Source organism: Lemur catta, chromosome 5 (genome assembly GCF_020740605.2).
Source record: "Lemur catta isolate mLemCat1 chromosome 5, mLemCat1.pri, whole genome shotgun sequence".
NCBI classification, from domain to species: Eukaryota; Metazoa; Chordata; class Mammalia; order Primates; family Lemuridae; genus Lemur; species Lemur catta.
The window spans coordinates 12,687,802-12,711,249 of record NC_059132.1 but is presented as its reverse complement, the minus strand read 5'-3'; the positions used below and the strand labels follow the sequence as shown (position 1 = coordinate 12,711,249).

General features: G+C 49.0%; 1 protein-coding gene and 1 long non-coding RNA gene across 2 annotated transcripts in view; one reads left to right on the top strand and one right to left on the bottom strand.

The window, feature by feature from the left end:
• Positions 1–23,448, top strand: part of SH3PXD2B (SH3 and PX domains 2B) — a 91,512-nt gene that overhangs the window by 21,458 nt on the left and 46,606 nt on the right. The window contains exons 2-3 of the mRNA XM_045551153.1: positions 8,303–8,383; positions 22,727–22,802. Coding sequence (XP_045407109.1) covers positions 8,303–8,383; positions 22,727–22,802 — 157 coding nt within the window. The remainder of the gene's footprint in view (positions 1–8,302; positions 8,384–22,726; positions 22,803–23,448) is intronic.
• On the bottom strand, positions 649–1,965 carry LOC123637943. Its single transcript, XR_006735117.1, has 3 exons — positions 1,867–1,965; positions 1,539–1,690; positions 649–669 (listed from the first exon to the last, which is right to left on the bottom strand). It is a non-coding gene; the product is annotated as an uncharacterized LOC123637943 (long non-coding RNA).

Sequence of the window (23,448 nt, the reverse complement as noted above, 5' to 3'; positions counted from 1 at the left end):
GTTTAGGCGTAAGTTGTAGTGCTGCTGGCAGTGAGTTCACTGTTGATGAATTAACAATGTGTATTAAAGTGTCTTTAAACAGAAACACACATATAACAAAGTTACATATTGATCACTTGACGAAAATGGGAACCTCTGCTCGAAGGACCTTAAGCCTGTATTTCTCCTGGGAGCAAGATTAAGTATTTGCTAATAAATCGGTGTCTTGGCAACTTTACAGAACATTACTGCAAATAATGGGAATCAGCTGTGTGTATGTGTGTGCACACACCCACACATTTAGGTACAGCATATATATAATTACATAATTTTTTGAGATTGAGATTACATTGTTTTACTTCGTTCTTTCTACCAAAGATAACGCCTGAACTTTTCCCCTCTATTTCACAGAATTGTTTAAGTTGCACAAAACCCCCCGTCATGCCAAAGGGGAATTAACTAGAAGGCCCAGGCCTGGTTGTGCGTCAGGAAAGCCTCGGGCGGGCGGGCCTGGGAGGCAGGAACTGCAGCACCGGCCAGCGCCAAGCAGGGCTCTCCCTCCCCTCCCCCTGCACCTCTCCCTCATTTGCCCCCATCTGCAGACCCAGCGTCTCCCCACCTGCGGAGACGCCTCTGGCTGCTGCTGCTTTTCCGCATGGAGCCGGTGTGCGCGGATCGGATTCCAGAGCCCTGAGAAAGAAAGAACCTGATTGGCCTGGTATAGGTCAGGTGACCATCTCCACGGGCCAATCAGCTGTAGCCATGGCGCTAGGCGGGACAGGCGGTACTTGCACAGGTACTCTCACCCGTCTGCCAAGGGGCTTTTTTCTTTTTCTTTTTTTCTTTCCTGCCTTTTAAAAGGGGTCTAAGTTTAAGAAAAGTGGCTTCTGGAGGCCCTGGCACAGGTTGGTCCTCAGAGGAGGGGTCCCTGTGACGTAGGCCACAAACACCCGCCATCGTCCAGGAACGGTGTTCCTTGTCCTCCCAGTGGCAGCTCCCGGCAAGGCGGGGCTGACCTGGGCCTCCCTGGGACAGTTCGCAACCCTAAGTGGAGAAGGAGAAGCCAGAGCAGATGAAGGCCTGGCCCCAGGCAGGCTCGCAGGTGTGTAGCAATTGGCATTTGGGCCAGATACATGGCTCCCTTCTGCTCAGAGGCCCGGGGCTGGGACGGGGGCTGTCAGGGCCTTCCTCGCCGGCACCCACGGTCGGGGACAGAGCCCTGATCATCCGGCAGCTGGGAAACCTGTGCCCCGGGCTCAGTGAGCCGGGCCTGTGCTCCTAGGACCGCGGAGGGGCAGTCCCTCGGCACCTCATGGCACCCGGAGGACAGAGAGGCAGGCGGAGAAGGCGGAGCCCTGGGGAGATGGCGCGGGGTGGAGAGGTGGGGGGGGCCGTGGGAGGTTCATTTGTAGGGACAATGAGCAGGGACATGGGCGCCCTCCCCTTTGTGTCCCTGCGCTCATAGTAGTGATGGTGATGATAGCTTCTCTTCATGGAACATTTACCACATCCAGGCGCCAAGCTAAGCACTCTACATGCATGTTTTATTTGGTCCTTACCCCAACTTTGAGGTTGGTAGTCTTGCGATGCCCATTTTTCACAGATGAGGAAACTGAGTCACAAAAAATCACTTTTCAAAGTCCACGAAGCTAGTTGAGAAGGAAGCAGGATGTGACTCCAGGCCATCATAACCACTGAATTCCGCAATCTCCTGGAACAGTAGAGACAGTAGGTGAATGTACTGCCCACTCGGGACAGAAAGAAGAGCTGGCATCTCCCCGCTGGCCCATGGTACAGCTGGGCACAATTTTCTGGTGCAGCAGGGCCAGCAGGGTTAGAGATAACCTGGGTTAAAGACCTCCTGCTGCGTGACATTAGGCACTGTACCTCTGAGCCTCTGTTCCTCACCAGGAAGCCTGTTGGCTGTGGGGATTTGGGAGAGACCCAGTTCCAGCTGTCTGTACACCTCTGCCCCAGCACCCTGGCTGTGGCTCAGCCCACGCCACGGCCTCCCACCCTCCCCCCACCACCGGTCCGTCTCCTTACTTACTTAGAGGAAGTGAAGAAATTCAGGACTCCTGGCCCTAGTGACACTGGGTTTGTAATCAGGTTGGAGTCTGGACTTGGTTAAATTACGCAAACACTGCTGCTGAGGTTGTATAAAAAGAGATTTAGATGATGGGTAATTCCGGCTCAAAGCCTCCTGGGTGGGAGCAGGGGGGGCCCTCCTGACCCTTCAGCCCCAGTTGTGGTCTCTGTGCTTCCTTGTTCTTTGATCAGAGGGAGAGAGTCCCAGCTGTTTCCAAAACTTGCTGCTCTGAGGGGGTGGCGTTTGCAGATCGGAGCAAAGCAGAGCAGGGGGCAGAGAGGACAAGCCAAGGGGTGGGATGACCTCAGAGGCACGGCCAGGGTCCCTTCCCACAGACCGCAGGCCTGTCCGGGAGAGACAGTCCTATTTGTGAGGCTAGGCCTCCTGGTTCTCATTTTCCTCCCCATTTATTCATGAAGCTTAGATTTTCCACTGTGCTCAGGGCTGAGCATGCAGCAGTCAGTGAACAAGACAGGCCAGGTCCTTGCTCTCAAGAAATTTAGAGCCTAGTGAGGAAACAGACACGCAATTACAGTGAAGTGTAATTGGCTTTGTGATGGAGAAACGGGTGCGAAGGAGACATATAGCCGGGTGACCCAATTGAATATTGGTGGGGAGGGAACAGTTAGGGAGGGCTTCCTGGAGGAAGTAGTATTTGAGCTATGGTCTGTTTTGACTTGTAGAATATCCCACCTTCTAAATTTGTCTGATTGCTTCCTTATGATATCATTTATCTTGTTTCTCTACCTCCTATATTTCTTGTAAATTGCTGCTTAGGTCAAGAGCTTGAGATCAAGTTAAACATTTTTGGCAACAATACCAATATAGATTTTCTATATTTCATTTGCATCACTTTGAGGGCCATACAATGTCTGGTTGTCCCTCTATTGGTGATGCTAGCTTTGGTCACTTGGTCACAGTTATACCAGTTTACACATTTTCCCTTTTGCTGGAAAAGTCATTGTGGGGTCATACCTTCACACTGTGTGACTGTCCTGTTCTCCAGCAACCTTTCACCCGGTGGTTCAGCATCCATCAAGGACCTTGCCAGAGTGACTGTGCCATTCCCACCAGCAAGGTATGAGTTCCAGTTGCCCATTTTCATCAGCACTTGTAATTGTCAATATTTTTTATATTAGCCATTCTAACAGATGACTAGTGGTATCTCATCATGGTTTCAGTTTACGTTTCTCTAATGGCTCGTGGTGTTGACTGTCTTTGCACGTGCGTCCTTGCCATCCACATATCCTCTTTGCTGAAGTGTCTGTTCAGGTTTCTTGTCCATCTTATAATCATGGTTGTTTCCCTACTGTTGAGTTTTGAGACTTTTTAAAGTACATTCTGGATATAAGTCCCTTGTCAGACGTGCAGCATATGTTCTGAGGGCTGTACCATGGAGAAAGTTTTAGTGTCATTTCCAGAGAACATGACATGGAGTATGTAAATCTTCAGGAAATCAGCTTTTTTAAAAAAAAATTATTTCATTTTTTACATTGTGTTAACATATACATAACATAAAATTTACCATTTCAACCATTTTCAAGTGTATGGTTCAGTGGCATTAAATACATTCACAGTTATGTGACCATCACCACCATCCATCTCCAGAACTTTTTCCATCTCTCTACATGCAAACTGTGTACCCATCAAACAACAGCCCCCATTCTACCCTCCCTGGCAACTGCCATTCTACTTTCTGTCTCTGTGAATTTGACTACTCACTAGGTACCTCTTATAATCATATAGCATTTGTCCTTTTGTGACTGGCGTCTTTCATGAAGCATAATGTCCTCAGGTTTCATCCACCTTGTAACATATGTCAGAATTTCCTTCCCTTTTTAAGGCTGAATAATATTCCATTTTGTGTATAAGCCACATTTTCTTTATCCATGCATCTGTCAGTGGACACTTGGCTATCGTGAATAGTGCTGCCATGAGGAAGTCTGTTTTCAGTTCCTAACACCAAGCCACTGAGCATTATCTAGGTTTGCAATGTAATCTAAAAGCCAAGGTCTAGCATGTTAGGATTGTTTTGGTTCTAAGTAACAGAAATCAACTCAAACTGGTTTAAACAAGCAAGGGACTATTCTGGGTCAGTGAAATGCCCAGGATTCAGGCTGGACCATTCACAGGGGTTCAAATGCTGCCACAGGGTCTCAACCCTCCTATCTCGCTCTGGGTCTGCTTTCGTGTGTGTGGCAGGCACTTTATCCTGGTGTCGAGTTCCCCCTCCAGCTAGCCATTGCCATACACAAAAGGGTCTCCGCCCCAGTAGTGCCATCAAAGTCTCAGAATTAGGTCTCATCACCCTGGCTTGGGTCATGTGCCTGTTCCTGCAGCGTCATGTGACCAGGGCCAGGCCTGGGAAACACACCCACCCCCATGAGAAAGACTAGGGCAGGGAGGGGGGCGATTCTCAAGGGAAATCAGGGTGCTAGTACCAAAAGGGGCGGATGGGTACCAGATAAGCAGGAGCACAGGACGACCACTGTGAGGGAAAACTAACTTTGCACTCCTAATGTGTGCCAGGCATTGAACAAGGCCCCATCTCCATTAGTCATTGTGGCTAATCCTCGGGAGAGATTATTGTCCCTATTTTAGAAAGACAAGTACTCTGGCCAGAGAGATCATTGCCTCGTGAGTCTCACCAGCAGCAGAGCTGGCTCTGGGACCCAGGGCATGTGCTCTCTCACCAGCCCCCAAACCAGGATGGGGACAAAGCCTTGTAGTAGGACATTTCTCATTAGAAGTTAGGTCTGTGCCTAAAACTGCAGATATCAAATTGTGTTCAGAGGTTGATTCCAATAAACCAATTAGGCTTGCTGCAGAGTCCTTGTACCGTACGTACAGAACTTGAAAAATTGTAAACATGAGATCAGAGATGAATTGCATAAGCAGATTTTTTTTCCCATTTATGGGAGTATGCTTATTGTCAGTTGTAAGAAAAAAATCTTTGATGATTTTTCTTTGTATTTTTTCCTTGTTTTTTAATCCCCTTTGGCAATGTCCTTGACAGAGAGTCATCCAAACATGGCTTGAACATCCCCAGTGACAGGGACCTTTGGTAAAGTATTTGCACTTTCTGGCCTCAGTTTACCCATCTGGAAGGTGAGGCCGTTAGATTAGTTGCATTCTGTGGTCCCTTTCTGCTCCGGCTTCCTGTCAGTGGTGCGGAAGGCTCCTTACTGGTGCCCCTGCCCCTCTTCACACCATTCCCACACAGCAGCTGGGGGGATATAGATGGATATTTTTAAATGCATACACCGGATCATGTCACATGCCTCCCCCTACCCTTTAAAACTCTTGAGGAGAATAAAAACTTGACTTCATAGCCTGCAGCCCCTGGTCATCAGCTGCTGCCTCCTCCCCAGCCCCTGCCTCCCACAGCTCTGTCCTGCCATCATGGTCTCCTGTTCCTCACACAGGCCAGGCACTTTCCAGCCTCCACACCCTTCTCCTACTTTTCTTTCTGCCTAGAACACCCTTTCCTCAGCTCTCGCACGACCAGCTCCTCATCCCTTGGGTCTCAGTTCGGAGCTTGCCTCCTCAGAAGGCCTTCCCTTCCAAGATCATCTGACCTAAGTCACCAGCCCCTTCGTACTCTGGCATAGCAGGCTTTGGGGTCCTTCCCAGCACTTACTGTCATTTATAATTACAGACAGCTTTGCTGGTTTATTGCCTTTCTTCCCACTTTCCAAGGGCAGGGTCTGGATCTTTCTTGCTGCCCCCTGTATCCCAGCACCTAGCAGAGGGCCTGGCATGCAGTAGGTGCTTAATAAATGTTGCAGAGTGAATGAATGGTAACCATCCAAAATCTCCATTCTGGAGTCTTAAAGCAGGGTTGAAAACTACAGAAGCAGACTTGAAGTCCTCTTTTTAAATAACACTTGCCATGACTGTTTAGGTAGTTTTAGAAACATAGGTTTCTTTTTGTTGGAAAGTCACCTTTCTGAGAGATGGCTAACCTGACCTCCTGCAGGGTGCCTTGGTCTGTCCTCTGGCTCCGTGAGTTACCAAGGGACAGCAAGCACAAACAAGGCGGGGCCGGGGGACGAGATGCCCAAGTCCTCAGTGTTGAAATAGTCTGTTTTTATGAGCAGGGGTGGGGTAGGTATTGGGGAATCAGAGCACAGGGTGCTAAGAATTCTTGAATGTTTTCTCTCTGCCTGGCAAGGAGCTCAGAGCTTTGCCTCTTACAATCATCACAGCTCTGCATGAGATGGGCTTGGCTTGATGACCCCATTTTACAGATAAGAAAGCTGACACTCCAAGAGTTAGGAAAATTGTGTGATCAATCTAGAGCTTCTTAACTCTAGAGGCCAAGTTCCTTCCTCTATGCCATGCTTCTCTGAAATTAAATCCTTGTTGGATTTGGAGAGGCCATGCCTGATGAGCTCCTTAGCTTGGCATTCAAGGCCACCTCCCATCTTGTCCTGATCTGTCTTTCCATTTTTCATCTCTTCTCACCTGGAGAACCTTCTCCTATAAGTCCACAGTGCTCATGCTGGGCTCTGGCCCCAGCCCCTGAAGCTGCTCTACCTTTCTCCGTTTTGAATGTGTGGGCATCATTGTAGAAGTCATTTGAAAAGAGACTTTGGCTAAAACCACTTTGGAAACCCCTCATGGGCACAGTACCCCCTCACCCTGAGCTGGTTTTATTCCACCCTCATCCCTCTGCACCCATAGTCTCTCCTTTGCTCTCCTGTTGTCTAAATCCTACATGTCTGTCAAGATACACCACAGTAACTCCAAGCTTCAGAGATCTGTCTCCTGTCCTGCTTCCAGTATCAATCAGGACTAGATTACAGGTGTCAGAAACCCAATTCAAACTGGCTGCAAAAGCAATTCAAGAGAGCAGGTGTGGCCCAAGACATAATTATTGGCCCAGGAAACTGGACAGTCCAGGAATAGATTTAGCTTCAAGCAGAGCTGGACATAAGAGCTGGGCTGTGTCATCAGGAACCTGCAGAGGGTGGCTTCCTTCTCCGGCAGGCACCCCGCAGGCCACGATAAGATGGCCCCCAGGGGCTCCACATCCTCATGGCCTCACAAACTCAGTAGGGAACTTGTCTTTCTTAAGAGTTGGAGCCAAAGTCCCAGGGCTGACTCTTCCTGGCTCTGATTGGTCTGCTCAGGTCACATGCTCTCCCTTCACCAATCACAGTGGATGGCAAATGTACCCACCTCCTTATCTACAGGGATGAGCTGAAGGTAGGGAAGGAGGTTCCCAGCAGAAAAGTAAAGGTATTGTGGTTGGAAATATTAGTAACAGATGTCCACTGCCCATGTGTTGGTTATCTCCATTTATGCATGTGTTGTCTCACCAGCCTGTGATCCCCATGGCCTCTGACAATACTGAGCCCCTCGTGTTTGTATAGCATTTCTCTGTTTCCAAAAAGCTTTCACATATGTATACATTTTAATTGTCACAGCTACCCTATAGCAAGACATAGTTTGTGTAAGCCCAGAGTGAGTTCCAGGTGTGCTGACCCCTCAGCCCTTAGGTGTCCAGGGCCACCAAAGGCCCCAGCCAGGAGCTCTGACCTCCAACAGCCACCTCAGTCTGCCCGAATTTGTCGTCGATACATTGTTTTCTGTATGTGCCGTGACTTGTGACAAAGGTTGGACACACAGCTCAGTGGTTTATAAAATGGTTCCTCAACCTTAATGTCGTCAGATCCTCTTCTGTCCTGGAAAGTCTAGGGAGCAGGTGCTGTTAGCTAAATTCACAGATGGAAAGACTGAGACTCAAAGGGAAAAAGTAACTTGGCCCGGGTCCTCATTGGTGGGAAGGGCATGATGGGCCAGCCTGTGGAAATACAAGACGGCCAAGAGCTGCCACTCTCTGGGACTCCTCCTGACAAAAGTGAAGGCTTTAAGAATGATGCTGGCAAGGTAGCCGGCCCTGTGGCTCTCTTGGGTTGAGCAGGGAGCAAGAAACCCTTACAGTGCTGAGAATCGTAGCTTCTCCTGAGCTGACACTGTGCTAATGCTTCCCATACTTGATGCCATTTCATGCTTTGCACAGCTCTGGTGGTGGGCATTGTGATACCCACTTTATTGAGGAGGAAGCTGAGGCTCGGAGAGAGCAAGTCACCTGTCCAGCTGGTCATTGGCAGAGCTGAGATTCAAACCCAGGTCTTTCTGACTCTGAACCTTGTGCTCTCCCTGGGTCCCAGAGATGGGAAGGCCCCGGCTGGTGTTAACACCCATTTCTTCTGTCCCTCCCTACAGGTCTACATCATCCGGGTCACGTGGTCCAGCGGCTCCACCGAGGCCATTTACCGGCGCTACAGCAAGTTCTTTGACCTCCAGGTAAGGATTTGGGGTCTCTGGTGAGCTGCAGGGTGGACTTACTTTCCACTGTGACTTTAGAGTGCAGACTTTTTGTTTCCTAGACTTAAAAATGATTTCCATTACTTTTGGGACATAAGTAATGTGCTTTATTCCTTTATGCCTTAATATTTAATATCTTCCCAGAAAGAGAAAGGATACTCGTTGAGTGCTCCGGCACGGAGGGTTAGCTGGAAATTATTTCCGTGTGGCTCTGAAGTACAGAGCTTGAACTTGAATTTTGAATGATGATCATGTGTGCTGGCGAGCTCAGTTTGTTGAGTGTGTCTGGACCTCTTGGGGCCATGTAGCTTTGAAGACAGACCCGCATCTCTTGCTGCACCTCAGCCTCTCCGCTGGGCTCCACGCTCGGCTCCCGAAATCCTTGCTGTGCTCTGAGGGCGCCATGGTCATCCTCTCTCTCAAGGCCTTTGCACTCTCTGTTCCTCACCCAGAACACATTCCTACACCTTCCTATCACACTCATGGGCTCGGTAACGCTTCGGCCCTTCAGGACTCTCACCTTCTGGGACGCCTTGTCTAACTTTGTTCCCTGGCCAGCACGGGCCACCTATTCTTTGCCCCCAGGGCTCTGTGCATCCCTGTACGTTGAAGTTGTCTGCTTGTCTGTCTGCCCCTGGAGACTGTGACTGTCATGGGCAGGAACCACGTTGTCTCCTTCCCCTCTCTCCTTAATGTTTTGTTCATAGCCTAGCACACCATGTGTGTCCAGTCAGTGTCTGGCGCATGGATGAATGCAGGAGTACACGACCGCGTGAACACCACGTGCCCCACCAGGGCCACAGGGAGCCAGGGAGAATGCAGACAGCTCAGTATAAGCTCGTGCCTACTAGGGTAAAGCAACCCTAACCCGTGGGTCCGTAGTTTCATCTTGATATCACCAAAGTCAGGTAACTCACAGCAGATCTGAGAAGCCATGGCTCCTCCTGATATGATACAATGGCGTTCTGAATGCCTGCCCCGGAGACCATGTGAACTTGCCTGGTTTGCCAAACTCGTGCCTTCTCCACTGCCTCGTGAGGGGCTGCGTTGCCTTTCAAGCAGACAGGAGTCTGCATTCTGAGACGCCTGTCTTCCTTTTCTCTCTGCAGCAGTCAGGACGCTTCAGTTACAAGTGACAGAAACCCAACTCAAACTGGTTGAAATAAACAAGGGGTTTTTGGCCCTTGTAACTGAAGAAATTCTCCGGGCTTCAGGCACAGCTTAATCCAGGGTTTTTTCAGTGTCACCTGACCTGGCTTGTTCCTCTTTCACATTCCTGTTTCCATGGTATTGGTTTTATCCTCGGATCCCACATGATTGCAAAATGGCTACAGCAGCTCTGGGCTCACACCCAGCAGGAAAGAGTAAAAGTCACTCGTCAGAAGTCCCATGGTGTGTCATAGGCTCATCTCTACGCCAGTCAATATGAGTGAGCAATGTGCCAGCCAATGGGCTTGCCTGGTCCCTGCTCCACCCCTGAAATAAAGAAGGGTAGAGACCGAGACCTGGGGAGAAGGAGATTCCCAAATAGCCGTGGTCAGAGATAAAGTAGACGTTTTGGGGCCGTCAGAAGACAGCCCCTGTCCTTTGCAAATTATCCTGTCTCTTCACTTCATGTGTTCTTTCAGAAGGTTGGGTAATATTAACCACAGGCGTCTTTCATTGTTCCGGAAAATGTTGAACAGAGAATTTTCAGAGCCTGGATTCCATTATTTCAAAGGGGAAGGGGAGATAATGTGCTCCTTCCTAACCGGTTTTCCCAAACGCCCACGCAGCAGTCTGCCAAGAGTCATTGCACAATGTAAAGCAATTGGCACACCAGTTACCTAATTATTTAAAATGCAGTGAACTTGTTAGTGATGTTTTGTGTTCAGTATGCAATGATATCAAACAGTATCATATACAAATTATATTTTTCTTCTGCCCTGCAGCAAACATGGACTGCGTATAAATAAACAAAAAAGCCGTATGTTAAAGATGCTAAGATACCACCTAAAATGGACTTGGCAGGAGCAAACACTGGGGCTGGCGAAGAAAGATCTAAACCCTGGGGGGAAGGAAGGGAGGGTGATATTTCAATGCCGTGGGCAGAAGGCACAATCCTGGTTGAGAATGACTGAGATACAAACGGAGGGCCCTCCACAGCCTTACCCAGATCCATGGGTGATTTATGCAGATTCATTACAGTAGGTCTTCGGTTCAGAGAGTGAATGTTGGGTTAACATTTTTGCAAGTTGCTAGACTGACTTTTCATGCAGTGAGGTCTGGATAGAGAGGGCCACCCGTATTTTGCTTTCAGAGGCTTCTTGCCTGCCTGACACCTCCAAGAAGGAGCAGAGGGGGTAGGGAACAATGACAGACATGACTGTTATCCCAGGGGTTACTTACATCCACAGAGCACAGCCCACTCTGCTAACTTAGGCACAAAGAGAGGGGTGGGGTTGGATTTATGGGAGGAGGCAGGCGTGTTCCATGGAACCCAGAGTAGAAAATGCAGCCATCCTGACAAGGGCATGGAATCGGCTGACAGCTCCCAGGCCATCTGTCATTGCAACCTCAGGATCTCCCGTCAAGCCTGCTTTGTTTCCCACCAGCCTCTCTGGTGCAGCTTTCTCCACTTGCCCTTTGGCCCACATCCCCCAAAGCGTCCCCAGTGAGCACCTTCGGTCCCCGAGTTGAAGTGTTCTTCCCTGTCGTCAGCACATCGGGGTGTCTGGGTGCTGATTCCCATCTCCAGAAGAGAGAATCTGGTTGTCCTGAGGGTCCTGGGTCAGAGTCCACCACCCGGCCTGTCAGCTGTGGCTGGGGAGGTGAGGGTCATTGGTACAGAGTCATCTGGAGGAGATTTGGTGAGAAGGGGCGGAGGGAGGAGGCCCCGGAAGTGCCTGTGCAAATGTTAATTGCTAACATTTTGATGCACATCTAGGTAGACTGTGTTATCTGAGTTCCCTATTCCAGCACAGCCTAACTTAAGACCTTGGCTTCACTGTCCGACAGACCTGAGTTCAGTCTCAGCTTGAAGTCACCTCTGTCTGCTTCTGAGCCTCAGTTTCCTCATCTGCATAGTAGGAATGAAAGCACTTTCTTCATGCATTTGTTTCAACAGTTAATTGAGATATGCCTGGCTCAGTAAGCATGTTAGCTGTCCCCCCACCTTCTCCGCACAGATGTGACTTGCCCGAGGAGACGTCCTTTGGGAATACTTGAGCCAGGGTTTGATCATGACTCTGCCGGGCCCAAAGCCAATGCTCCCTCCACTCTCCTGTTCTGACTTAACTTTTTTATTTCTACCAGAACTTAAAAGTAAGACTTTCTTCTCTGCATAATTGGTAATAATTGGGGATTTGCTGTAACATAAACAGCCACCTCAGGCTTCCCTCCCATAACAAAGTTGTCTTTTAAAGACAGGGCTTCAGCTGGCTTCAGAGAGTCCCAGATGGGCAGCTGGAGTTGGAAAGTCACAGAATTCCAGAGGGTCCTGCTCATTCTGGAAGCATCCTGGACCCTCCCCCCAACACACACCAGCAGGGGAAGCTGGAAGAGGTTAGGGCAGGACCATACCAGTCCCCGTCAGCTGTTCCTGAGAACACTGAGAGGCCAGCCCGTGCGAGACCACAACACCCCGAAGTTAGATGATTTCATGATTCCACGCCCCTCCCTTCTGTCTGGCCAGCAGCCTTGGTTTTTTTCAGAAGTAACTTGGCTCGAAGAGCATGGGGAGGGCTAAATTTCATGGAAGAGAAGCGAGGCCAGTGTGGCGTAATAGGAAAAGCAGAGGACTCGGTCAGGAGACCTGGGGCCCAGCCATCCTCCAGCTGTGTGGCCTCGGGCATACCCCTTCCTTAACCCCTCTGTGCCTGAGTGTCCTCATCGGTGCCATGGGGTGATGACAATAGAAGCAGCTGGCATTTCTGGAGCACTGAATGTGGGCCCCCATCCTGCTAATCATCTAGGTGCAATGACTCATTTAATCCTAGAGGCTAGCTCATCAAATTACACAGATGAAGCCCGAGCTCAGAGAGGTTAAGTTGTTTGCCCAAGGTCACACAGCTAGTGAGTATCAGAACTCAAGATTTTTCGGATTTGAAGCTGGGCAGGTGACCCCAGGGTCCATGCTCTTAGCTGCTCTGCTGTCTCTTGTGGCTCCTATTCCCTGCGGCTACTTCACAAGGTTCTTGTGAGTTAAAATTGATGATCTGTGTCCAGAAGAGGCAAATCTATACAGACAGAAAGCAGATGAGTGGTTGCCAGAGGCGAGAGGAAGGGGAATATGGTGAAAGACTGCTGAAGGGTACTTGGGTATCTTTGGGGGGTGATGAAAATGTTCTGGAAGTAGTGATGATGGTTGCATAGCCTTGTGAGTATACTAAAAACCACTGAATTGTATACTTTTAAAGGGTTACTTTTGTGGTGTGTGAAGTATATCTCAGCTTTTTTAAAAAAGAGTGTGTGCAAGAGAAGTTTCTGGGCTGTCAAGCACTGAGCGAATGTTAGCTGTTAGGATTATCGATGGGCGTGGGTTGCTGCTAGGGATTGGCATAAAGATTAGAGGAGGAGATGATGCCAGTTAATAGAATGGTTAAAATTCTAGGGGTTAAGATTCTGGGCTTTGGAATCAGAAAGGGCTGGGCTTTGATCCAAATTCTGCCACTTGCTGGCCATGAGATCTTGTTTGCATCAGAACTGTTTCGGGTGCAGATGACAAAACCCAATCAAGATGGATTATTCAAAAAGAACACTGATTAGCTGAACATAACAGAGAAGTCTGAGAGTATTTGGGCTTCAGGTGTGGCTGGATGTAGGGGCCACAGTGTCAATGAGAACTTGGTCTTTTTCCAGTTCTTGCTTGCCTTTGTGCCCCGGCCCGGTGGTGTCCAGCATGGAGGTAGCCACAGCTCCAGGCTGTATCCAGCAGATCAGCACAGTGACTCTTAGGGAAAACAGAGCCCCAGCAGTTGAAGCAAAAGTCTCACTGCTCATCTTGGTCACATGACCGGGCCATCTGGGGCCAGCCCAGGAACTGAAAGTAGAATCAGCGTCCTGCCAACGGAATAGAGTAACTGGGGGCGGGGGGGAGCCCACTCTGGTGGGGGCAGGACATTCAGGCAGAGGAAACAGCCTGCAGAGAGGCCACTCAGGTAGTCGCAGCATAACCCAGGCTCCTTTGGGGGAAAAGAGACTCATAGTCACCAATGAGAAGGTCCCGTTTATGAGGATTCGCCTCCTTACTTGGTCTCCTGACTTGCTCATCTTAGAAAAGCCAGACACTGATGGTCACACCTGCCACTACTAGTTGACATCTGGTCATGTGTCTTATTCACTTGAGGGTAGAGGGGATGAGATAGAGCCCTGGGCTTGGAATAGGAGCACCTGGTGTCGGGTGCTTCCCTTTCTCTTACCAGCTGTGTGGCCTTGGGCAGGTCACTCAGCCTCTCTGAGCCTCCCCTTCTGTCCTAGCCTGGGCCTGCACCAGAGAGTCCATCAGACTGCAGCAGAGGGAGCTGCTGTCCAAGCAGAACGCCCACAGAGCTGAGGGCAGTGCTTAGCGAAAATGTGACTTGGTTGAGCCACGCAGTAATAATATCAGCAGTTGATTACTAGAATGTGCCAGGTGTCCATCTTGTATGCTGTCTCATTTAATCCTCGTAAGCATGAAGTCAGTATTGTGTCCATTTCACAGATGGGAAAACTGAAGCTCAGAGAGGCAGAGTCATGTGCCCAGAAAGCAGCATGGCTGGGGTTCCAGCCCAGGTGTGGCTGGGTCTGAACCTGTGCTTCTAGCACTGCATCTGCCTCCCTCAGTGCCAGTGTTGCCTTTGACTCTGTCTAGTCAAAGGTGGATTTGCCCGCATGGAGTCCTGCCCATGGCTGCCCCTTTTGAAGGCCTGTTTTATCTCCTCCCTGTAAGATGCAGGCAGAGCCTATTTGCAGAGGGTGGTTCTCAGCATAGCATAAGTTCTTTGCAAACAGGTCTCAGATGGCTGAGGGGTCTACTTTACACCGTGCCATTGACCTTTGCCCTCAGAGTTTTCTCACTGGTTCATTGTGTCCCCCAGGCCAGGGCCATGGTTGTCATTGGAGCTAGGGCTCATACAGACACAGTTAAACATTTGCTGAACCAGACCCTGGGTTTGCACAGGGGACCCAAATGAATCTGTGCTTTCTACAAGCCCTCAGTGTAGTGGGGAAAAGCACATGTTACTCCAGATACAGGTGAATCCAGGTGTTCAGAGAGGGACCTCTCTTTTGCTCCTAGCCAAGGAGCTCAGGCAGGGCTTGCTTCCCAGGGGAGGCAACGTCTAAGCAGGGTCTTGGCAGTGAGTAAGGAGTTGCCCCTCCAACACATTGGAGGAGGGCATTCCACGCAGAGCACACCACATGTGCAGAAGTGCAGGGTTGTGAGGGAGCAGAGTCTTAGCTGGGCATCTTGCAGAATTCTGACAGTGGCAGGGGGTATGGAGTCAGCTGAGTCACTCTGCCCACCAGGGAGCTCTCGGGAGAAGCACCAGCCACATCTGTAAGAAGACACACTCCCTAGCTGGGAAGTCCATGCTGTGGGGATCCAGAGAGGCCTTTCCAGCCCCTCCCCTTCTCCACATGCCGTGCAGCAGGGCTGCCACTGGGCACTGGAGGTTTGCAGGTCGAGCTGTTCTTAGACTCATCAAATCACGGAGCAGAGGCTGCACCTTGACCTTGCTTTTGCCATCCAGAGACTGTCTCAAGTCATGTGACAAAAATCATTTATCTCCAATTTTGGTTGAGACAGGACTGCCCTGTCCTCTTCTGAGAGACTGGTCCTACCACCTCTGCCCTCTTGGGGGTCTGACAGCCCCAAGTGCAGGTTTTAGGACTGTCTGCTTAGAATCCCCCACACTTGAACACACAGGCCAAAGGGAAGGCAGTGTTTTCTTCCATCTTTTCTGGGGACAGGTATAGGAGTTGGCAGAACCAAAGACTTCTCACTCTGTAGGCAGGCTTTGCCCAACTGGGAAACCTTCCCAGCGAAATCCTAGCCAGCGGCTGGCCCGAGACTCCACTAACTATATTTATCCAAATACTGCCTTTGCTCCATCCTCAGACACACATTTTTCCCCCAGACATTATCTTCTGCAGTTGGGGTATGCATGCCTCCAATGTGTTGTGCACACTCGAATGGAATTTTTTTCCCTTCCCCTGAAAAGCCATTACCATACGGATGGTGTGTAGCTGAGAAAATACAGTAGCTGCCCTTTTCCACATAGTTAACAATTCCTTATTTCTAAAATTGAAAGAGGCATGATTATCTTGGGCAACTGCATCTAAACTCAAGTCCAGGCCCTGTCGCTGCCACCTGGAATGTAATTTCTCCTCTCCTAGACAATAGCTGACCAAACCAGTTAGCCACTTTTTCTCATTCATTTGTTCTTTCATTCATTCATTCTTTGTACAGACATCTACCAACTGCCTGCCAAGTACTGGCGAGGAGGTGGTGGGCAGAAGAGGGGACAATGGGACCAGTAAGGAGGTTGGGCTGAGAAAATGCAGACCTAGACTTGGGAGGAGCAGTGGACAGAGAGGAGGTGGCGGCTGCCTCTGCGTGGCGTGTCCTGGACACCAGGGCATGCTGACATTTAGACCAGCTCATTGAGGGGACAAAATCTCCAAAGACAACAAACCACACATATGGTACAGTAGGCCCAGGTGCATTGTCGTGTCCAGGGCCCTAAAACCCCTGCCCCAGGGGCCACGTGGCTCCTTGCCAGCCTGCAGCTGCACATGATGGTCCCAGCCTTTCTCCACTTCCTGAGCTGGCTCCTCTGGGGCTTGGGGCTTTTGTGATATTGAGGGAGTACACCCCTCCCAAGTCCAGTCTTGATGGCTGCTGCTAACGCAAACCACGTGTGGCTCTCCCCGCCAGCCTCCATGGTGTTTGTCTTGGACAGCATGTCTCGTGTTCCCTCTACCACAGCTGATGTCTTGAAAACTGCTGATGGAGTATTCTCTGCTTCTCCTTGGAAGCCTGTGATGTGGCCACTCGATGCGATTCCTGCCCCCAAAATGACTCATCTTCCTCCTCGGTTTCCAGTCCTCCTCACCCTGAGCGCCACTTCTTTAGTTATCTGCAGGGAGAGGAGGGGCGATGGGTTTTCTCGTTACCAAGGCTGACATCTGTGATTGGATTTGGCCAGGCATGCCCCTGGTCCCGCTGCTGCAGACAGCCTGGGTCTGGAGTCCCTTGAAGCACCTACTTCAAGGCCTTTAGGTGCCAAGTGTGACAGTTCTCTGCATAGAAGCAGCTTGTGGCCTGTGATACCCCAAGACCAGCTCTGCAGTTAGAGCTCACAGGGCTCTAATCTCCCAGTTTTTTTGGTTTTTTTTTTTTTTGAGACAGAGTCTCGCTTTGTTGCCCAGGGTAGAGTGAGTGCCGTGGTGTCAGCCTAGCGCACAGCAACCTCAAACTCCTGGGCTCAAGCGATCCTTCTGCCTCAGCCTCCCGAATAGCTGGGACTACAGGTGTGAGTCACCACGCCTGGCTAATTTTTTGTTTCTATTTTTAATAGAGATGGTGTCTCGCTCTTGCTTAGGCTGGTCTTGAACTCCTGACCTCAAGTGATCCTCCCGCCTCGGCCTCCCAGAGTGCTAGGATTACAGGCTTGAGTCACTGCTCCCAACTTCTTATATTCAGGCCTTGTCCTTGCAAATAGCAGTCTCAGACGACAGCTAACATTGATATGGTGATAAAGAAAACAAAATAAAACCGGATCCAGCCCTACACTATCTGGTATGGTAGTTACTAGTCACATGAGGCTATTTAGATATAAACCTAAATCAAATAAAATTTTAAAATCCAGTTCTTCAGATGCAAGAGCAGCATTTCAAGTACTCCATAGTCACCTAGGGCTATTGGCTACTATTTTGGACGGCACAGATATAGAACATTTCCATCATTGCCAAAAGTTCTAGTGCTGCAGTCCCCAACCCCTGGGCTGTTGACTAGTTCCGGTCTGTGGCCTGTTAGGAACTAGGCTGCACAGCAGGAAGTGAGCAAAGCTTCATCTGTATTTACAGCCCATCCCGATAGTTCATCATTCCCCCCAAATCCCTCCGTCCGTGGAAAAATTGTCTTCCATGAAAGCAGTCCCTGGTGCCAAAAAGTTTAGGGACTGCTATTCTAGTGGCCAATCCACCTCCAAGCCACAGGGGGCATGTGGGTACTCCGAGGGACTTTTTCCAACCTTAAAACACAGCCTCACAGTGGAATATTATCCACCCTAAAAAAGGAAGGAAATTCTGATACATGATACAATATGAATGAACCTTGACATAATGCTCAGTGAAATATATCGGGCACAAAAGGACAGTTACTGTGTGATTCCACTTGCGGGAGGTAGCTACAGCAAAGTCATAGAAACAAAGGAGGGCAGTGGTTACCAAGGGGAGAGAGGCGGGTAGTTAGTGTTTCCTGGGTACAGAGTTTCAGTTTTGCCTGAAGAAGAGGTTCTGGGGATGGATGGTGGTGATGGCTGCACAACAGCGTGAATGTGCTTAATGCCACTGAACTGGACACTTAAATGTAGTTGAAATGGTAAATTTTATGTTGTGTATATTTAACACAATTTTTTAAAAAAAACCACACAGACTTCTAAAAGTTATCCCTAAATAACTCTCAAAATAGTATGTTCAATAGGGGCAGGGTGCAAGGAAAGGGGGATTTCTTCCTGAGTATCTGGTATGTCCCCCAAAGAGTTTACATGCAGCGTTCATTTACGCAGCCCCCCTGCAGAGCAGGCTGCGACCCTCGTTCTGCAGATGGCCAGACAGGCTCAGGGGACGAGCTGTCTGGCCAGGGACCCACAGCAGTGTGAAGAAGCATCAGGACATAACCCCAGGGCTGTCTGGTCCCCAGGGATAATACCTGTGGTTAAACTTTGCAGCATTTAAACCCAGATCTGCTGCCTCAAATAAATATTAATAAATTCAAATAAATATTAATAAATAACACTAAGGGAGACACTTCAGTTCTTTGGGCCATGTCTGTCTGGGTGAAAGCAAGTCTGGACAATGGGTGAGAGAGCAACTTCCTAAGCCCAGGCAGTGGAGACCCCACAGGGGACCACATACAGCACTGGGTGGGGACTCGAAAGGAACCCAAGAGAACAGGGATAGTCACGTTAGGGTGGATGGATCACTGGTGCATTCTTTTTTAAAGAACAGTTTCCCTCTCATGGTGTTTCAACATCATCTTAACAAATAAAATTGAGAAGGGAAACAGAAGATAGTGTTAGGCAAAACCTATAAATCTCTAAAACTCTCTACAGCTGGGACTGATTAGTCACTCTGCTTTTGAAAAGAAAGCATGCTGTTCACATGTGCACAGAATATTAAACTTCCCTCATCGCAGGCCGATGTTCATGTTCACATGACACTCTGAGGCTGCCTGAAAGGGATCTTAGGAAAGAGAATGTGATTTAGACAAAGATGCTGGGACTGGCTGGACCACCACTTAGCTGTGTGACCTCAGGCAAGTTCACTGGCCTCTCTGCTCCCCAGTTTCCTCCTCTGTGACTTGGGGATCGTAGCATTTATGTCACAGGGTTACTATGAAGGTCAGATGAAATCATGTGTTGGAGAAGACTTGTTGGCTGTCAACTGCTATACAAACACTGGTTGTGATTACCAATTGTTATTTAATATTAGTAATATGAGAATTATTCATCAGAGTTACTTAGCAGACATCTCCTAAAGCTGCCTCCCAAAAAGTTCACTCAGTTGCATTCACTGAGTGCATTCATTAGCTAAAAAAAATCCAGCCAATATTTTAAAATTAATAAACAATTTTTTAGAGAAGTTTTAGGTTCACAGCAAAATTGACTGGCAAGTACAGAGCATTCCCATGTACCTCCTGGCGTCCCCCAACACACACAGCCTCCCCCACTATCAACATCTGGTTCAGTCGGTTTTTACTGAGTGCCTACTATGTGCCAGTATTGGCAAGCTCTTAGATTCCAAAAAAGAAAGCCTTCCCTTTCCAGTGAGGCCGCACTGTGGCCTCACAAGTCTCCGAATGACAGTGGACCAAGCATTTCCCCATCACCACGCAGCACAGAGCAGGAGGCAGTGATGGGAAACCACAAATAAGCTATGGGTTTCAAATGCCAGCGAGGATGTGGAGAAAGGGGAATTCTCATACACTACTGGTAAGAATGTAAACGAGTACAGCCACTATGGAGAACACTGTGGAGGTTCTCCAAAAAACTACAGATAGAACTACCATATGATCCAGCACTTCCACCACTGGGCATTTATTCAAAGGAAAGGAAATCAGTATATCCAAGAGACATCTGCACCCCCATGTTTATTGCAACACTGTACATGATAGCTAAAATTTGGAATCAACCGAGGTATCCAACAACAGATAAGTGGATAAAGCAAATGTGATATATGTACACATACAATGGAATACTATTTAGCCATAAAAAAGAATGTAATCCTGTCATTCGAGGCAACGGGATGGAACCGGAGGACATTATGTTAAGTGAAATAAACCAGGAACAGAAAGTTCAGCACCACATCTTCTCACTTACATGGGGAAGCTAAAAAAAAGTTGATCCCATAAAAGTAAAACAGGATACTAGAGGCTGGGCAGGGCAGAGGACAGCAGGGGTGGGGGATGGATAGGAAGAGATTTATTAAACCAGCAGTCGCCAACATTTTTGGCACCAGGGACCAGTTTCATGGAAGACAATTTTTCCCCAGACCAGGGTGGGGTAGGGGGATGGTTTCAGGATGATTCAAGCACATCTCGTTGTGCAGTCAAACCTCTCTGCTAATGATAATCTGTATTTGCAGCCACTTCCCAGCGCTAGCATCACCACCTCAGCTCCACCTCAGTTCATCAGGCATTAGAGTCTCATAAGGAGCCACAACCTAGATCGCTTGCACACACAGTTTACAGTAGGGTTTGTGCTAAAAATGAAGTTAAATTTTAGAAATTTAAAAAATAAAAAGAAACTAGAAAGTGAAGGCCCAAAGCAAGCAAAAGGAAAGACATAATTAAGATAAGAAATCAAGATTAGGCCGGGCGAGGTGGCTCACGCCTGTAATCCTAGCACTCTGGAAGGCCGAGGCAGGCGGATCATTTGAGCTCAGGAATTCGAGACCAGCCTGAGCAAGAGCAAGACCCTATCTCTACTAAAAGAAAATAGAAACAAATTAACTGGACAACTAAAAATATATGTAGAAAAAATTAGCCAGCTGTGGTGGCGCATGCCTATAGTCCCAGCTACTTGGGAGGCTGAGGCAGGAGGATTGCTTGAGCCCAGGAGTTTGAGGTTGCTGTGACCTAGGCTGGTGCCACGGCACTCTAGCTCAGGTGACAGAGCAAGACTCTGTCTCAAAAAAAAAAAAGGCAATCAAGATCTGAAAAGCAGTAAAGAAAATCAATGACACTAAAAGCAAGTTCTGTGGAAGGATAAAGATCAATAAACTTCTTTCTGGAGACCAAGAAAAAAGAGCGAGAGAGGAGGGAAAACAAGAACCCAAGGATCTGAAAGTTCAGAAACTCCTGGCCAAGTCCTCGTATGCCAGATGCCCAGGCGGGCAGAGCTGGCCCACCCAGGGGCGTCGCGTAGAACAGCCCTGAAGAGGCCGGGAGCTCCAGCCTGGACAAACTTCCCTGTCCTTTTGAATTATCTTCATAGCTTCTCAGATGTGAGGTGACGTGGTGACAAAGAGGCACACGGGCTTCCGTCGCCGACCCCACCACCTTGTTGGCTGCAGCCCACGGGCAGGTTTCCTCAGTTCTCTGGCCTTCGGTTTCCTGGATGGTAACATCTGCCTTAAAGAAGTGTTCTGAGGACTTACTGAAGGAATGTTTCTAAGGAATCTAGTCCACGCCTGGCATTTAGTTGGTGCCCAGTATACATATCTCTCTTCTCTCCTACCTCTCTCCTCTCCTCCCTCCCCAAATGCCTACGCAGTAGCTGCGTGTGTTTCTCCCAGACTGTGCAGAGCTTCCTTCGTTCTATGAGAGGGACAGACCTTGAGTGCCGGGGTGACTTTCTCCTGGAGGTGAAATGGTGCTCAGCTTTTCACAGTCCAGCCATTGCTTTGGGAGGCTCAGCACTGCCTCCCCATCGGCTCTGACTCCTTGGCCCGGGTGCCAGTGAGGGCAGGCTAGGATGTGCGGTTCTGACACAGAACTCATCATACAGTAAGTGCGTCTTGTCGTATCTCCCTCAGGCAACATGTCCATCAGAGGTTGCTGGGGGCTCTGGACCCTCACCCCAGGACCCTGGCAGGCAGAGAAGCCAGTACCTGGAGTGTGGCCAGTCCCCATGGCAAAGGGAAATAGTGGTAAAGCATCTCCATCCGCCAGTCATGCAAAACACATGTGTCTTCAGCTCACAGTGACTTGGCCGCATCCCACTTCGAGGGGGCGGAGAGAGCACAAATCTGCCATACGCTCAGAGGAAGAGCCACAGCTATCTGCTGACAGCGTTAATGACTCCCACAGCCCAGTTTCAGTCCATAAAGTAGCGCTGCAAATTGGTATCCTAATGTCAGACTTAAAGATGAGGCCCTAAAAGGTTATGTCACTTTTCTAAAACCACACAGGGCATAAGTAGCAGATCCTTGTGACTTTGCATGCCAAGTCGGATATTTCATGTTGAGTCCTTAACATGTCAGAGGTACACTTACAGCACTGTGAAAGGCTTTCGTCTGGGGGACTCTGCTCTGTTCCTCCTCTACCTGCACACGGCCCCCACCACCCCTGTAATGGTCTCATGGTGCGTCCCAGACCACCTTGTAATTGTCAGTTTTTCAGTCCCCTCTCTTGACCACGAGTCTTTTCTTCACTGTACTCCATGCGTGTAGCACAGAGCCAGGCACGGAGCTGTCTGGGGAGCCAACCTTGGGAATTCTTCATGATTCAGGGGAATATAAACCAGATTGCTCGGGTTTTAGTGGTTTATTCCTTAACACAACCTGGGGGTTCTTCAGAAACACGATGACCTGCTTCCGTGAAATTCTGGTGGCCTTGAGAGGGTTCACATTTCAGGTCCTCTGGCTGGAGACCCCTGGGAAAACCAAGAATGGTCTCTCCCAACTCTGAGGCTTCACAAATCTGGCAGCTGTGAACAGAAGCAATTGTTTCCATGGGGTTCCTAGATCCCATTGGAATTGCCTTGCCCATTAGTTTGGGTTTCTGAAAAGCTGAACAAAGTGAACTTTTTTTAAATCTCAAATCACATATTTCACATAATTCCTTTAAAATGTCAAAGATGCATTTATTGCATTATGAAAGACTTTTTTGGTGTTGGTGTTCTCCCCCCCATTTAGATGCAGATGTTGGACAAATTTCCTATGGAAGGAGGACAGAAAGACCCCAAGCAGCGGATCATTCCCTTTCTACCAGGTAGGTGAGATGTGCACTCAGACCTGGGACTCTGGGGGCTCCAGGGCAGCTCCCAGATCTCTCACGACTGTTTATTGGCTTGTCCGCCTTTGACAGGGACATTGCCCCACTGACCAGAATATCAGCCATTTGTAGAAATTACTGACTAAGAATTTGGGCTTGGGAGGTAGATGCTACACCGCTTACTATCTAAATGGCTTTGGGAAGACCCTCACTGCTGAGATCCTCAATTTCTCCTATCTCTAAAATGGGAACCACTAGAGCTCAGAAGGTTTTTGTAGTTAGTGCTTTCTGTTATTGTAGCTACTGTGTTAGTTTCTATTCTCGCATAACAAATTATCACCAATTTAACAGCTTAGAGCACCCATTTATCATCTCACAGTTCAGTGGGTCAGAAGTCCAGGCAGGCTCAGCTGGGTTCTCCCTTTAGGGTCTCATAAGGCCAAAGTCAAGATGGCAGCTGAGCTGGGCTCTTGCCCGGATCTAGGGAAGAACTCACTTCCAGTCTTGTTCAGGTGGATGGCAGAACTCAGTTCCTTGAAGCTGTAGGACCAAGATCCCTGTTTCCTTGCTGGCTGTCAGCCGGAGACCCTGCTCAGCTTCTAGAAGCTGCCCGCATTCCTCATTACTCAAGCCCCTCTGCCCT